Source organism: Atta cephalotes (assembly GCF_000143395.1).
Source record: "Atta cephalotes unplaced genomic scaffold scaffold00008, whole genome shotgun sequence".
In the NCBI taxonomy this organism is placed as follows: domain Eukaryota; kingdom Metazoa; phylum Arthropoda; class Insecta; order Hymenoptera; family Formicidae; genus Atta; species Atta cephalotes.
In genome coordinates this window covers 6,944,613-6,962,835 of record NW_012130072.1, presented here as the reverse complement: position 1 = coordinate 6,962,835, position 18,223 = coordinate 6,944,613, and the positions used below count along the sequence as shown (strand labels likewise).

Genomic DNA, 18,223 nt, shown 5'->3' with positions numbered 1-18,223 from the left:
TTACGTTTAGTTTTACGTTTAGGTAAATTTACGTTTTAGTTTTAGTTACGTTCCGTACTCGTACGTACTTTGTTACTTTATATATATATATATATATATATATATATATATATATATATATATATATATGTATTGCTTAATGCATGTATTGCTAATACATGTATTACTTAGTTTTGAAATTTGAAAATGCAGATATATAAAAAATAAAAATATTCTGATTATTGAACTCCTTTTTTATATTTATTTTTTTATATTTTGTTATATTTATAAAAATGATTGTATTCAGTTATATTACTGAAGATAATAATACAATATAAACAATTGAAAATAATAACACGAAGTATGTAATTTATATAAGTTCACGTTGAATATAAAATATAATATTTTATTGTTTTTATGTGAATTGTTCTATCTATTATTCTTGTATTATTCTATTTAATGTTTTTGAATTAATAAACATTTATTAAAACGCATCAAAGCCAATTTTTTTAATTCTGTACTGTTATCGTGAATATATAATTTTAATAAAGAGTACAGATGTTATACTTTAAAAAATGTAAACATTTTTGTGAGCAAAATATTTGTATGTAACAACTTCTTATGTTGTTCCCTAAGAAAAAGTATAAATTTGTTTTAAATAATCAATTGCTTTTATATAATAAATAGAAATAGTATCAAAGCAATTTTTTTAAATTCAATATATATTATCCTATATTATTTTTAAAATAAAAAAGAATAAACTCAAATTTAAATTTGAAGAAGAACTGTATTGCTCAAGAATATATGAGTGATATTCTTTTTTATCAAAAATAAATGAATATATGATTATAATAAAAATTTAATTTTTTAAAAAGAAATTTGAGTTAATATAATTATGATTATAATAATTATGATTAATATAATTATGATTAACTAATAATTATATAATTATTTATTTTATGAATTTTATCTATTTATAATTTTATACATTACAGGCATGATCAGCAGATATTTTCTTGCGATTAACCTTTTGCAGTTATTAAAGATAAAAAACTGAAAAATTAACATTAGTTTTTTAAAGTAATGAAAATAAGAATTAATACTAATATGGACAATAATAAAAATAAAAGGGAATAATTCTGAAACATCCTAATGATGTATAATTAATTGATTCATAAAATGATATGATATTAATAAAGTATTTTAATAATATTAATTTGTAACACTTACATTTTTTTTTGTAATATTGTTATTGTTGTACTTTTAGAATAATGAACGGAGAAAAGATGCATAATCTTTGTCTCTGCACTGAGTATTGTGTAGAAATGAGGTGGAATGTGAAAAGTCTGATCTGCGTCGAGACTTAATGCAATTAGTTTGCCCCAGTCTAGATCCTATCCAATTAGATCTGGAAAATGGGAGCACTGGGTGATACTCTATTTTGCCATATTAGATAAAACTTTCACTGCCATTAACTTTCAGTTGTCCCTTGTCAGAATATATTCCCAGTAGGTTGGAAAACAGATAATGCAGTGGTTTGTGTTGCTTTTATTTGTACAGTGCATAATGTGGAATGCGTCTGAGGAATCATCAGGCGCGATGGAAGGCGGCCCTCCTGTGGTACACACGGAGACATGCGAGCAGAATAAAAATCAATTAGAATCTCTCAAGGAAATCATGATGAGGAATCAACAAAGTTTAAAGAGAAAGGAGGAGGAGGTTCAGGTAATATAAATTATTAAAGTACTTAAATATTTCAGAAACTTTATTCTTTGACATATAAATTTGCATGTCATGTGAATATCAAGTAAAAATATTTCTTATTTAATATTTATACATTAAATAATTGTCTTTGAATTATTACTGAATAAAAATTGAGAAAACATTTTAAGAATGTAAGTAAATGATTTTATTTATAGATTAATTGTTAAATTATATAATTTAATTTATAAATATCTTAAAATCAAATATTTTAGATTATAAATAATAAAATAAATAATAGAATTTTGTTTAGTAATTGTAGGAAAGAAAGAAATAACGTTAAAATTTTTGTTATTGCTTTATTATTATTGAAAAATGTTCTGTATTATATGTACATTTATTTTTTGTTCATGTATCTAGGAGTACGCAAGAAGATTATCAAAGATTAAGTCTAGAGCCAAGTTATCACGTCGTAGTAAAGAAGGAGCTTCATCATCCAAAGATACTACGCATAAGACTGAATCTACAGCAATGGATGTAACAGATGATACAATTGATGACATTAGTCAAGCAAAAACCCCAAAGGCAAAGTCTTCTTTACTTCAACGAAAATTAGCGGAAAATAGAAAAGTATTCGAGCAACGTAGCAAAGAATTGACAGAAACAAAACGAGCAGTGGAAGAGAAAATGGAAGCTATTAGACAACAATTGGATGAAACAGATTTAGCAGCAGCAGAACATAAGGATCAACTAAGTATCACACCAATTAGGCCTCTTGTCGTCACTTCGAATGTGAGTTCTATATTTGCTCTCTTAATATATAATTTTCTTATTTAAATAATTTTTATAATATTCTTTATAGATATATATATATATTCTTAATAGATGTAATGAAAAAAATAAAAATTTATTACATATGGTTAAGTTCATAAAAAATTTACAACAGTATGCTAAAATTTATTAGTTTATTTTTTTTAGTTTGATAAAATTTATGTTTTGCTTTTTTAAATTTAAGGTGATGGCGCCAGTTCAAATACAAAATATTCAAGAAAAGGAAAAAAAATTATGGAACTAAATAACAAAATCATCGAGTTAGAAGCTACTATTTTGGATCTTCAAGAAAATTTAAAAGAGAAGGACTCCGTTATTGATTCCAAAACGAAAGCGATTACTCTTATGTCTGCAGATCTTTCCAAAAAGGGTAAGACTACGTTGGACACTCTCGAAGATACGAAAGACGAAATGCGAACGATGCAAGAAAATTTTATCTTGATCGAAACATCTCTGAAAAATAAGAATGTCAGTCTATTGGAACAACTAGAGGAAAGAGATAACAGGATATCAGAATTGGAACATATAGTTAATAGGTAATATATTTTTTAATAATATATATTATGTATTTTTAAAAAAATTTGAAAGGATACGGGCAATACAAGTCAAGCGCAAAAGACGTCGCGCAAATAATATCTATGAAGTGTGAAACTTCTTTATTCACTAAAACGCGCTTGTTTATTAGTAAACGTAATTATTGATATTATTACATGTAATTAATTATTGATATTATTACATATAATATTGCATGATATTTGTTTCTTATATAAAATAATGTTTTAAGATTTCAAATTTTCTTAATTATTTATTTTTTATACTTTTTAGGTTTGAAGAGCAACTCAAAGAACAAAAAATAGCTGAATTAGCAAGTGCGGATTTTTCGCGTTCCACTATGGATACTTTAGCGGAAACAAAAGACGCGATGAAATCAATGCAGGAAAATTTTGTTCTTGTCGAATCATCATTGAAATTAAAGAATGACAATCTTCTTCAACAATTAGGGGAATACGAAATAAAATTGGCGGAAGCCAAAGAAAGGATATTTCAATTAGAATCTGGTGCTGGTATAGTGACAACTCCGACAGTTGAGGATTTACAATTCAGGATAGAGAAATTGGAGCAGAATAATCGGCAACTTCTGGATGAGAAATACGAATTACAGAAAAATATTGCTGGATTGCAGGATAAAATTATTACTAGTAAATTAGTATATAGTAATGATGCAATTGTCGAGAAAGACAACAGAATAGCAGAACTTGAAAATTTGATAGAAGAACTTAAACAATCAAATAAATTGTTAGAAGAAGAATCGAAGACTGAGTTACAGAAGCAAGTAGCTGAATTGTCATTCAAAAATGAGGAATATTCTAATAAAATTACTGATTTTGAAAAACAAGTGCATGAACTTGAAGCGGAGAAGAATGATATCGCAATGAGATTGTCAACTGAACAAGCGGTACCTAAAGAAGATATGATAATAAAATTGACAAAAGAATTGGAAGATTTAAATAAAAGTATGATTAAATTAAAAGCTCAACATAGAAGCAAAGTGAAAAATTTACAGAAGCAGTTGGAAAATTTCAAAATGGTAAGAATTTATTAAATTATTATTTTTAGACTCTAATGTTAAAAATTATAATTAAAGAAAAAAATTATAATTAAAGAAAAATATATATAAATTTTTATTGTTTTATTTTCCATAAAATAGCTTTACTGACTATTGGAAATACAATTAATATTAGAGGGCATCAAATATTAATCAATTGGGACAATACATTTGCGAATTTCTGTATATGAAAATAGTAATATGTGTATTCTATTAGATATCCGATACGAATGCAGAACTCGTTAGATTGGGCAATCAAGTGGCATTATTGGAGGAGGAGAAAGGTAACCTTCAGCTGAGTCTGGTAGACTTTGACGAGCTTAAAGGTAGGAACCAGGACAAACGTTTTATCACCGACGTTTCCGTTGTCCTAGTTATATTACCGGATTTATAATGCAATCTGTGTTCATATTTTTTATCGCGATAGCTTGTTTTCTTGCCCTGTTTTCTCTATGAATGAAAAGTATTCGTCCTAATTGTTATAATTATATGTATATATATTTTTTACAATAAAACAAAGAATCTATATAAGAAAGATAATATCTGTAATAATAATTGATATCAATTTTGCAAATGTAAAGTACAGTCAATAAAATATTAATTGCGCGAGTTTTGATTACTGAAAAGAAAATGAAAAACAACTTCTCAATATTTTCTGGTGATGGAATCTTTTTATTTGTGTGTCTTGTATGCTTCAATTATATCGAAACATTTACGAAAAATACTAATCAATGATATTTAAAATATTTTTTTTATTAAGCATAACATGGTACCTACTTTACTTGTCAAAGTTTGCTGCGCATTTATTCATAGAAGTATATTTATTCTTAGTACTTTTATATCCCACGTTTTCTCATTTTATATTTATAAATAGATGAATAATTGCATGAACGATGATATATGATTAATTACAATAACAATATTTTGAAATTTTTGCGGCATTCTTATTTACTAATGCTATTATTATATGCGATTAAAATGAATAATGTGCGATTGAAAGTATTAATATTATACTTTGATTACATAATTTTTGATTAGTATATATGGTTGGTATATGTGTGATGTTATTAGTAAATATATATGTAAAACAGAATGAATTGAATGAAATATATAATTCTTGGCTTTTTATAATGTTTATTGCTTCAAATAACTATAGAAAGAGAAGAATATTCTATTCTAAATATATTAAAAAATAATGTATACTATCAGCAGATTTGTGTTTTTAATTAAAAATGTAAGGAGATATTATCTTATAATAAAATGTATGTAATCATTTAATATGGTCATATACATATCTCAATCTCAAATATTGAATAAAATGGTAATATAAGCATATTAAAAATTTAATATATGTTAAATATGGCTAATATTGATTAATTATTGATTAATATTGATTAATTTCATAATGTATTATTTAAAAATAGAATCTGCTGATAGTTTGTGGTATTTTGGGACAAAGAATATACAGAATGATAGTTAAGTACTTTAAAACGTTTTAAGAGATGAAGGTACAATACATATTCAAGTTGAAGGAAAAATTTTATTTTTTCCGCAAATAAAAAGAAATAACTTAGATTTTAAATAAAATTTCGTCAAAAAAAAATGATCCGAGTAGTTTTTGAAATTTTTGAAAAAAATAAAATTTTTCTTTCAACTTTAATACCCTTAATCTTTAACCCCTGTATCTTAAAGCTAGACTATTTCGGACATAATTATATGAAGTTTTTCCGTTTTTTTTTTGAGTGTTGAGTTTTTTAGTATTTGAGAAATCACTTTTTAAAATTTTTTAGAGTACTTAACTATTATTCTATAATTATCAATTGCATAAAAAGGAATTTTGTCAAAAAATTTTTTGTAACTCAAGCTTAGCATTTAATTACTGCTTGCTCAAAGCTTACTATGAATGAAATTGCACGTACGTTATCGGCAAATTATACGATCTGCACAGCCTCAGCAGGAGATTGGCAAGAACGTGTTGCTGACCTGGAAAGTAAGGTTTCATCTCAGACAAAAGAAATACAGATGCATATTGATGCAATCGCCATCTTAGAGAACCAAAAGTTAGATCTAACGCAAGGTAATTTGCCATATTGAATAATCTATGCAGAATAAGATGTATTTATGTCTCGATGGATTAAATTATTTTTTAAATATGAAATTATGTTATATATTCTAATAGAATTGTAAATTAAACGAGCTATTCTGCTTTTTTTTGATGGATTATTAATTACTGTGTGTGTAACAGTGTTAATAACTATACTTCCAATTTTACATATATTATATTATTGAATATTAAGTATCAGCATATTTATATTTTTATATGGAATGATTTCGTAAAACTTGAATATCTTCTTTCAGAACTTCACACGGTGAAGCAGGAAGTTTTAGCTTTAGAAGCAGAGAATGCGGAATCCGAGAATCTTAGAGTGACTGCAGAGATGAAGATCGTTGAGCTAGAAGAACAACTAGAAACAGCACACAAAGAACAGAGTGAGAATAAATTTGAAATCGAACATCATGAACTCCTAAAAAAGCTTGATGCTTTGACGCAGGAAAATTCAGAATTATACAACAAATTAAACAAAATGGAGGAAAAAGGTACTTCGGATACTGGTTCGACGGAATCTTTCGAAGCTATTCAAATGAATGATAGAAATGATCTATTGAAAAAAATTGAGGATTTGGAACAAAAGAATAATGAATTAACGCTTAAATTATCGAAGTTGGAAGAGAAGGATGATTCACATGCTGGTTCGACGGAATCTTTCGAAACCATAAATGATACGGATCGTAACGAGTTGATAAAGAAGATTGAACAATTGACGCAGGAGAACAGCGAATTGACCATAAAGTTAAGTAGAATTGAAGAGAAGGGATCGTCCGACACAGGTTCTACGGAATCTTTTGAGCGTATCCCGGAACATAATGATAGCCCAACAAAAATTGAACTACTTACTCAAGAGAATAACGAACTTGTTATCAAATTAACAAAACTGGAAGAACGACTGCGTCAAATAGAAAGCAATGCTGAATTGGATATCTCTAAGATTGATCATAATTTAGAAACATCTAGAGATGATAGTAATTTGCGATTGCAGATTAAGACACTTACCCAAGAAAATGATAATTTGTTGGGAGAGATTTCTCAACTTAAGCCACAGATAGAGGATCTCACAGAAGAAAATAACAGGCTACAAGATCGTACAGAAATGTTGACAGCGGAAAATACTGAATTAGTTATAAATCGTACGAAATTGGAAGAACGTCTTCAAATGGAGTCATCTCATACTTCTCAAATGTCAATTCAAGTGATAGAATCTGCTGATCAAATTAATGCCTTAATAGAGAGGCAACAAATTCTTGAAAAAGAGCTGACGCAATTGCGGAAAACTTCAATTGAACACTCGGTTAATGTAACATCATGCGAAACTGATGATGCAAAGTCCAAGCTCGCGACATTGGAGAAAGAAAATGCTCAGATGATAATGACGATCGCACAGCTCGAAGAGCATATCAACAATCAAACAGAACACCTAATTAAAATTACCAGAGAAAAAGAAGAGCTGGATTTAAAGCTGAAACATACGACCTGCGATGATTTTTCTAGAGAAAGATTGCAGCTTATTGATAAACTGGAGAAATTGAATCAGGAGAAGGAGAATGTTGCCCATGAGAGGCAGGAATTGCAAGAGCAAATTATTCTTTTACAGAAATCGTCCGATGAAATTTCAGAGATGCGAAAGGCAGAAGAAGTTGTTTATCAGGAATCGCAAACTGTAATTGTAGCGTCCTTAGAAAAAGAATTGGAAAATAGTAAAATATTAATTGTAGAATATAAAAATCAGATAGAGGAAATGAACATGAAATTGGAAAGCATGGAGACAGAATTGCAAAAGAAAGCCGAACAATTACTGAAGTATGAAGTATCAAGTGCAAAATTGGAAAGTGTAGAACGTGAATTGAAGGATATGTTTGTTACAGCAGAAGAATGGAAATTCAAATATGATGACATGCAAGAAAAAATGCAAGCGCTAGAGCAAGGAAAAACATCGATAGAAGAAGCTTTTAAGATATTGGAGAATGGTAATAAAGAATTGCTAGAAGTAATAAAACAAAAAGATGTGGCGACTGGTGCTTTACAAAACCATCTTCAAAATATCATGAGCTCCCTCGAAACGAGATTAGGAGATGAAGTGGCGAATGTAATGGCGAAAGAACATGAAATTGCGGATTTGAAGGCTGAGATTGAAAAGAAAGATCAAGAGCTGCATACTAAATATGCACAATTACAAAATGGAATGATTACTATAGACAGTTTACAAGATGAGTTGAATAACCATTCAATCAAGCTTAAAGAAAATGAGGCTGCTTTATTATCATCATTAGGAGAGGTTGCGAGACTTAATAATATAATAAAGGACAAAGAAAAGGAAGTTTATGCTCTACAAAATAATATTAGCAAAATTACTGAAGTGTTAGAGCAATCCAAGTCTATAACAGAATTTGAGGAAATATTGGAGAATTTGCGAAATAAAGAAACACATTATATTGAATTACAAAGTAAATATGAAGAAACATTAAAGGAAAATAGTGAGTTGTCGCAAAAAATTGAGGATATGTCAAAACGTGATGAAAACATCGAAAATGAATTAATTAAAAAAGAACAGGAAATTGATAATTTACTTGTGGCTAAGAAGAATTTGGACACACAAATAGAAGAAGTTAAGAACGATAAGACTGAAGCTGAAAAACGAATTTGGGAACTGCAAGCAATTTTGGACAATCAAACTACATACGCTGAGAAAGTGCAATCAGAGTTGACGATCGAGTACAAGCAAATGGAACGGCTGAAAGCTAAGCACATGGAGGATATAGCGATGGTTAATCGTAGATTAGAAGACGTTCTCGAGGAATTAGTTGAGAAAACACAGGAAAACGAAGTTATGAAATCCGAATTAGAACAGAAAGAGTTGCTTGGTAAAAATTTTACAGAAGAGATGAAAACCGTTTTAGAAAATAAGGTCGCAGATCTGGAACAAAAACTTTCAGAATCGGAGAATAAACTACAGGCGCAGTCCGAAAAAATGAAGAAGATTGTTGCTACATTTAATAAAAAGAAGATAGCATGTCAAGAACTTGAAGCACGTGTTGCTGAATTGGAAGAGAAATGGACGACAGAGAAAGATGAGAAAGAAGTTAAAAACAAGCAAATACAAGAAGTAGAGATTTCCATGCGGGAAAAGGATAACAAGATCCATGATTTGGAGGAAAAATTACTGCAAGCGAAGAATGATACTGCGGAGATTCTTGCAAATTCAGAGAAATTTGAAAAAGAATCGACTAGTTTGAAAGAAAAAATTGCCATGTTAATGGAACACGTTGCGGAGATGGATGAGGAAATTGAGAAACAACGCACAGAAATAGAACGCATTTCTCTCGAAGTGATGACGGAGAAAACGGCGAAGGAGGACATTATCAAAGAATATGAAATCTACAAGCAAACTGCGAGTAAAGAGGATGAACAGAAGCAGGTAGTTTTGGATGAGGTGAAAGAGCAAGCGCGAGAATTAAGTGTACGCATGCAAGTAATGGAAAACGAATATGTACAACAACTTGCTACAATAAAGAATCTGAAAGCAGAAAATGGCCTCTTGTTTTCCAAACAAACACAAATCGATGAGAAATTAGAAAATGCTGAGAAGAAATCAGAAGAACGTCGTGTATTAATCGAGCAATTACAAAAAGAAATTGCGACTATGACACAGGTTCCGGAACAGAGTGAACTAAGAGAAGAAGATGCACGGATCGCGCAGCACTGCGATCATTCCGAGCAATGTCAGAATTTGGTTCAAGCATTAGAAGCGCGTTTACAAGAGCGTCAAGCAGAAATTGAAAATTTGAACAACGAGTTGGCCAATTCGTATGGCAATATCGTATTACTTCATGATGAGTCTCAGAGATATAACGATATGATGATGCAAACTGCTCAAGAGCGCTTCAACCAATCACTTATGGATCAAACAAATACATTGCAACAGGAAATCGATTCTTTGAAAATGGAAAAAGCCGTGAGCGAACGGAGAGTATCGGAATTGGAGGCTGAGTTGGAGAAGTACAAATATAAAAATGCGGAATGCAAAGTTGAAGTTTCCGAAGAAGTTGAAATTCCTATTACTGAAAATCAACAACAGAAGAATGATGATGTTCTACAATTGTTCGACTCCGCGAAAATTTTTAATATAGCCTCTGTTTCGGATGTGGACACTTCAGATAAAAAGAAAATAGAACGACTGCAGAGTTTATTAAACGAGAAACAAAGTCAGTGTTCTGAGCATATAAAAGAAATAGGACTTTTATTTAATAATATAGAAGAAGAGAGATTACACATCCAAGAGTTACAAAATCAATTTGAAAATTTACAAAGCGAATTAAAAAAGAGAGAGGATCTTCTTTCTGAAAAGAACGTGCAGATAGATTCATTAAATGCAGAATTGGATAATGTCATTCGTCAGTTAAATGATTTGAAAACATTACAGGAACAATATCATATTACTGAAACAGAGTCACAGAGATTACAGCAGCTTGTAATTGATAAAAGTACCCAAATAGATTTATTGATTAACGAATTAAATACTGTAAAACAACAAATGAATTCGCAATTGCAGCAACATGTAGATGTAGAAGCCAGTTTACGAACAGAAATTTCACTTAAGGACACAGAAATCACTGCAATAAAAACAAAATTGACTTCTGTGAAAGAGACTATTGAAACACTAACAGCAGAACGAGATCAACAAATCGAGTCATATAAACTTCAGATTAATAATTTGGAAACAGGAGCGAGGAGCGTTAGTGACAATGATTTAATACAAGAGTGGGAACAGCGTATTTTGTCAACCACCACAGAGAGAGACTTGCTACAACTGCAAGTAAGTGATTTAACGCGATCCTTGGAAGAATTGAAAGAATCACTTGCGAATCAGGGCAATCTGCAGATTAAATTAGAGAATGTTTTGCAAGAGAGGGATCAGACTCAAGCACTTATTGCAAATCTCACGCAAGTTTTGGATGATTCAAAACAGAGCCTCCAGGAATCGAAGATATACGAAGATAGCTTGAAAGAACTTACTTCCATGGAAAAATTGGAACAAGAACAAATTCCTACAGTTGTCGAAGAATCAATTAATCAAGAAGAACATGAACTATCGGCACAAGCTATTGAAAAGGAAATACAAGAGATTCAGTTGGATATAGGTATGGGTTGGGACAACGGTTCTGAGAATCTCAATATTGATGAAGAATCTTGGGGTTGGAATGAGAATATTCAATCAGCTATCAGCAGTCAACATCTCAGCACGATGACATTGAGCGCTGAAATGCAGTTGCGTGCAAAAGTAGAAGATTTGGAAAATAGAATTAAAGATCTAGAAATACAGAACATTAGGATTACCGAGGAAAGTAAATTGCTACAAGTAAAGAACGGTAAATTGGTAAAGAAATTGAAAGAATATAAAGTGCAAATAGAGGGCTTGCAGCAACAATTAAAGACGCAGAAACAGACTGACAGCTTTTTCGACTTGGATACGGCAATTGAAGAGGAGTTGAAGGCGCAAATTACCAGTTTGGAAACAGCTCTTAATGAAATAAAGGAAGAAAAGAAAAATATCATTACTGAGAAAGAAGCTTTATTAAAACGGCTTGATGTAGTAATGTCAGCTAATGAGAGATACATGGAAATGAAAGAGAGACAGGACATGGAAGTTGAGGTATTACGCATTCAAAATAAGGAACTAGGTAATAAAATACAATCTTTAGAGTGGCGATTACAAGAAAATACGATTAATATAGGAGACACTATTTCTTCTTCAATGCATGAAGGTCAGAATGATCTGTTATCTTATGAAATCGATAAACCTATTGCATGTAGTCAGCCGCAGAAAAGATCAGATTCTAATGATAACTTGGAAGTGATATCAAAGAAATATAAAGAAGAAATAGACGATTTGAAGGATGAATTAGAAGCACTTGCAGCGGAAAATGAGCAACTGCAACACTTTTTAGAAGAACAAAAAGCGGCAATGGCAAGTTTGGAACCAAAAGAAAACAGTAACATCGGTGAACTTATGAAAAAGTTAGACGTTTTGAACAATCAAAATATTGAGTTTCAAAGCGCTTTAAACAAAAGCAAGGAAGAATATGATGTTTTCAGAAAGCAGTATGAACAAAGTCTAATAGACGCGAACGATCAAGTGACAGCAATGCGGCAGAACAACGATCTTCTCAAAATTGAATTTGCGGAGAAGGTAGATAGATTAGAAACGGAGATAGAAAACCTACAAAAAGCTTTAGAAGAGAAAAATGTTTTGGAAGGCAATGCTTTAATGAGTTCAGAAGAAAAACTTTCGGCCCTCAATGCGTCTTTAATGGAAGTCACGGAACTGCTTAACGCCAGAGTTCAGGAAGTTGCTGATCTGAAACAAGAGCTTCAAGTTCAGTATGTGGAAAGACAACAAGCTGAAGCGACATTACAATCGGAAATACAAAACTTGACTAAAGAATTGGACGAGAAGAAGCAAGATGTAGGAATCTGGAAGCAAGCATTTAGCGATAAGGATCACGAATTGATGCAGCAAAGAAGTGTGGAAACAGTAAATACTATCGTTAGTGAGATTACTCAAGAATTGGTCCAGAAACACGCGATTGAAATCGAAGAAAAAGATAAGGAATTACGTGATTTAACAGAGAAGTTGTCTGCATTGCAATCAACAGTCGATGAATACATCTTGAAGCTGCGAGATTATACGACTAAATTGGAGACGCAACAGCAACAAATTGCATATTTGAAGGAGGATCTAACGGAACGAAATTCGATAATAGGAACTATTCAAACTGATATGAATTTGATGAATGAAAAATTGCGAGAAAAACAACAAGAATTGATACAATACGAGGAAGAAAAAACGAAACTCGCAGCAGAAGTAGAAAGATGTTTAGCAGATATCCAACATTTACAGAATCGATTAAATGCCACGGAAGCAACTACAATTGATTTACAAGAATGCAATTCACGTATTCATAGTTTGGAACAAGAAATTCAGATTTTTAAATCGGAGAAAGAATCAATTTTATTGCGATATGACCAGGAGACGGAAGTGTATCAAACTCAAATAGAAAATAATAAAGAGCAAATTAATGCTTTGAAACGTGACTTGCGAGAGAAAACCGAGCAATTGCATTACATGAGCACACAATTATGTGTCAAGGAGAACGATTTGGAAGGAATTAAGGCCATGATGAGTGATAAGGATTCTTTATTAGAAGTTACGAATCAAGAATTGAATGATAAACGAGCTGAACTGGAGAGATTGCGCAACGAGCAGAATGCTCAAATGATCGAGAGTCTTCCGGTTCCTAGAATAAGTCACGACGATGATGCGGAATTGCAAAGCACTATAAATGAATTGAAAGCGCAAATGGAAGTTAAGCAGCAAGAATTGGAACATTTGAAATATGTATTGAGCGAGAATACATATCCTACAATTATTCAGCAAATGCAAGATAGAATCAATTGTCTGTATAATGAGAAAGCTACACTAGAAGCTTCCTTGCGATCAATTACGGAAAGCTTGACAGAGAAGCAGCAGCAAGTGAATCTTTTGACACAACGTGTTAACGGGCAAAGTCAAGAGCACGTATCTAAGGAGGAAGCCAGTTTGTTCTCCAGAGATCGAAGATCTGTGCATGATCAGGAGGAAATTGTTAGGTTGCAGAACGAATTGCATGCGAAGCAACAAGAGATTAACGAATTGAAGTACGTCATAGCCGAGAAAGATTCGCAGTTGTGTCTCCAGGCTAGTATGGAACCGCAATCAGATGACTTCGAATTGCGTGAAACCGTACAGAGATTGATGGGAGAATTATATGGCAAAGAGCAAGAAATACAGATGTTAAAATCAACAGTTGCGGAATTACAAGAGCAGATTCTGCATTTTAAAGATTACGAGAGACTGTCTGAAGAGAACAGAAACGCCATCGAGAAGCTAACTTCTGAGAAAGAACAAATTCGTATTGACGCTGAAGAATTTCTGAAGAGGGAATTGCAAAAAAAAGAATCGGAGATTGATAATATAAAGCAAAGATTATCGGAGGAAAACCAGAAGTTATTCGCAGAACTTCGATTGAAGGATAGCGATATCGAGAATTTGAAAACACAATTTGAACAATTACGGACAATTGCGAGTAATCAGGACAATAAGTTACAACAAAAAGAGATCGAATTGATGCATACAATCGACGATCTGGCGGAAAAAGAAAGAAGATTGGCTGAATTAAGCATCACCAAAGACATCGAACTTCATAACTTAAAGGTACAAATTCATGAAAAGGAGGTGCGTATAGACGAACTCTTGGCATTATCTGCGGAAGAAGAGAAACAGTTGAATGAGTTAAGACAAGCATTGGCAACTAATGAAACAGAAGTAAACAGACTCAAGAAATTGTTGATGCAAAAGGTTTTGGAACATGATTTGATACAGCATGCTTTGAAGATAGACGCTGTCGAACCTGCATCATCGAAAAGCTCAGAAACTGTTCAATCAGTTGATAATAAAGAGACCACTTCCAGTGAATTAGATCTTGCGCTGTATATGCTTCATCAAAGAGACGTCCGATGTGAAGAATTGACTCACGAATTGATGCAGTTGCTCGAGGAGCGCGATACGTTACAATTGCGATTATCTAATGCGATCCGAGTGAACGAAGACCTTAGGAGAGTAAGCAGTCTCGAAGCAAGCCCAATGAAAGATTCATCATTGTCTTCTTGTACGATAGTAGAACCTATCGTGGAACAACCTTCGCCTTCAAAGTCCGAGGGACCAGTTGAGATCGCGAAAGAAGCTATTGATACTCCGATTGAGGACAAGGAAGCTCTTGCTCTGAAGTAAGTAAAACTTATTTTTATAACAATGAAATTGCAAATTTATTACTTCTAGTTAGTTAGATGAACTCTTACACAGCTTATAATTTGGATTTTTTATTTTTTGATTTGGTTTGGAAATGTTTATGTTTTATACATTTAACGCTAATCCTTGAATTTTATTTATCCAATAAAATTTATACAATAAAAAATAACATTTAACTCTATCGTAGATAGAAAATTCTAGAACCATGTTTAATGTGCAATAAATGTTAAATGTGCAATATGAGTATTTTTTAAATGTAGTGTATTTAAAGAAAAACTTAAACAAAGCTTGCGTAAGTAGATAGAATTTTTTTATGACCGAAAATCGCAGCTTCTCGTTAAACCAATCAAGTTTTTCTTCATCCCTGTCGCTGATATGTATTGGCGCGAATGATGAATAATGCAAAACTCTAATTAAGATTATTATGATATCATAGCCTAATCAAAAGTTTTATTTTTTATTTTATTTTAATAAAAATTGATGTATTTCTTCATAGATTGTCCAATCCTAAGTTCGAATGTTGAAGAATCAAAAATATTCTCGTCCTTTAGCATAACATCCTAAATATCCTGCTCTTTGCGTATTGTAAATTGCTTGCAGCTTGATATAAGCTAGTTTTCCTTTAGATTGTCACAGCTACATTCAGTCAGTCATACAAAGGATGTACGATTGAAGGACGAACGAGAATTAAGGCATACACAACAAATGTCCTTATTAGCGCACAGAGACGTTTTAAACACGTTACCACCCGAAGCAGCCGCAAGATTCGTCAACGCTAATTACACGCTCTGTAGGTATCATTTGATTTTTTAGTAATAGAATAATCAGTAAACATATTAGTGAATATTTAAAATTGTGTACTAATGGTATGTATCGATATTTATAGCTCGAGATGTTCAAAGCCAATCGAGCGTTCTTTTAAATTGGTTGTGGGGCAAAAGGTAAATTATAAAAAAATATTTTCAATATTTTGTATTTTATAATCCAATATTGGTCGCGTTCAGCAGACTCAACTATTGCGGAGCAGATCCGTGAGCACTCGCTGCTATTGGATAATTTAAAAGAATAACAACAAGCGATCACTGATTCGCTCCGCGTTCACTGAATCATTATGTCTCATTTAATTTCATAGAATGTGAAATAATTTTTCAATTTTGTAAACGTGTAACATTATATTGTCTCATTTTACAGAATTTAAATTTTATGCTTATGTAGTTTTATTATTTTAGAACTATACATATAACTTATTAATCTAAATGTTTACTTTTATAGATTGTTGGGTTTTTCAATTTCATTGTTTTATTATTTTAAAATCTTTGTTTTTTGGATTCTTAAATGTTATATAATAAAGTAATGAAAATAGTAAAAATTATGTAGAGTCCAATCAAAATTTTTACCGAAACTGAAAATGAACACTTACGTGTCAGTTTCGACTGATCATATAGCTCTTCATATTAATTTTAATATGTGTAATTATTGTTTCAATAATTAAATTATAGTATTTATGAACGAGTATAATACTTATATTCTTTAGCTAAAATTGACACACCGAAATTTTGATTTTTTATTTCGGCCGAAATTTAATTATTTCAATAATTTATGATATTTATATGAAGAAAAGTAAAATATATAATGTATGGGCATGTCTATCTATACATATGATCTTTATAAAATTCTTATTTTTTAATTTTGATTTCGGTTTCAGTTGAAATTGACATATACCCGAGTATTTTGGTTTAGTTTCGGCAAAAGTTTCGGTTGGATTCTATTATTATATTATATACATATTATTTTAGCACACCGAAGGTAGTGCACATGTGATGAATGAAGAGCGGGAATGAAGTGGCCATCGCTTTTGCCTTCTAAAGACATTCCTGCCAAGTGCCAACTGCCAAGACTTACTCCTGCAGTTAACTAATGTGTTGAAGCAGTTTGTCGTATTTTTCAGAAATCACATGCTGACACAGTTGTAAAGAATAATTTTGTGAAAATATTGTGAGTGATGTGATGAAAAATGTCAGAAAAAAATATTTTTGAAATTATACATATACATGTACAGAATGTAACTAGAGTATTTTCTCGGAAAAAAGTTACTCTCTCTTCTTCAAAAAAGAAGAGAAAATATAAAGAGCAGACTTATGTACATATTATAACGTTGTACAGCAGATACGCATGGAGTGTAAAATGAAATCATGAAATGTTAGATGATATTTTGCCTTTTTTATTCAGTGACTAAATTATTTATACAATAAAGAATACGCAATGAAACATATACTACAGGATGTTGGAATGCAATTATTATGTTATTGAATATAAACATGTTTATTAAAAAATTGTCGTCTTATTTTGTTAGTTTATTAATTTAATAATTATGTATTCTGTAAATTATCCATGATTATCTTCCAGCTTGATATAATTATAATATCATATTTTATATTTGCACACGAAGGAAAGCCATGCAAAGTAAATCACAGATAACGCATAAGTAATTCGTGATAATTATAATTAAATGATTCAATTGTTCTTATTTCCATAAAATTTTATACAAAAGAAAAGAAGTTTCATTAAATAAATAAAATGTAGCTGGAAAATGTTTAATTGTATTACAAATTGCAATACAAAGTAAAATGTGAATTGTAAAGCATAAAATATTTGTGTTTTATAGTATTCCTCAAAATTATATATAATTAATCAAATATAGTTTATTAAATTGTTCATAATGAAAATATGGATAAACATCAAGTAAATATGTATTTGTAAAATGAAATCTGTGTATATAAATATTTATGTTATTTTTCTGAAATTTCAATTTACAATCTGAACAAAATAACAAAAGTGGCAATATTAATTAGAGTAATGAACATTCTGTTGAGAAATATCAAAATAAATATATAGCGAAAAAGAAAATATAATTTAGACATAAGAGAAAAATACTCTCTTATATCTGTCCTCTATATATATATATATATATAAAATATAGATCTGTTATATATTCATTAAATACAAGATAAAGATTGTTTATTTTTTATTTTTAAAGAATTATAGATATATATAATTTCAATATAATTTTTTTAAATTTATATCATGTGTGTGTGTGTGTGTGTGTGTGTGTGTGTGTGTGTGTGTGTGTGTGTGTGTGTGTGTA

The 18,223-nt window shown here is 30.7% G+C and overlaps 1 protein-coding gene across 1 annotated transcript; it reads left to right on the top strand.

Annotated features, from left to right (window-relative positions):
• Positions 1–1,545: 1,545 nt before the first annotated feature.
• LOC105627295 (golgin subfamily B member 1-like) lies at positions 1,546–16,899 on the top strand. The gene is given in 11 exon segments (XM_012208582.1): positions 1,546–1,704; positions 2,101–2,472; positions 2,696–2,741; positions 2,744–3,047; positions 3,337–4,099; positions 4,335–4,443; positions 6,066–6,194; positions 6,476–15,056; positions 15,705–15,868; positions 15,965–16,019; positions 16,875–16,899. Coding segments are annotated over 11 exon segments (10,707 nt in total).
• The last annotated feature ends 1,324 nt before the right edge of the window (positions 16,900–18,223 follow it).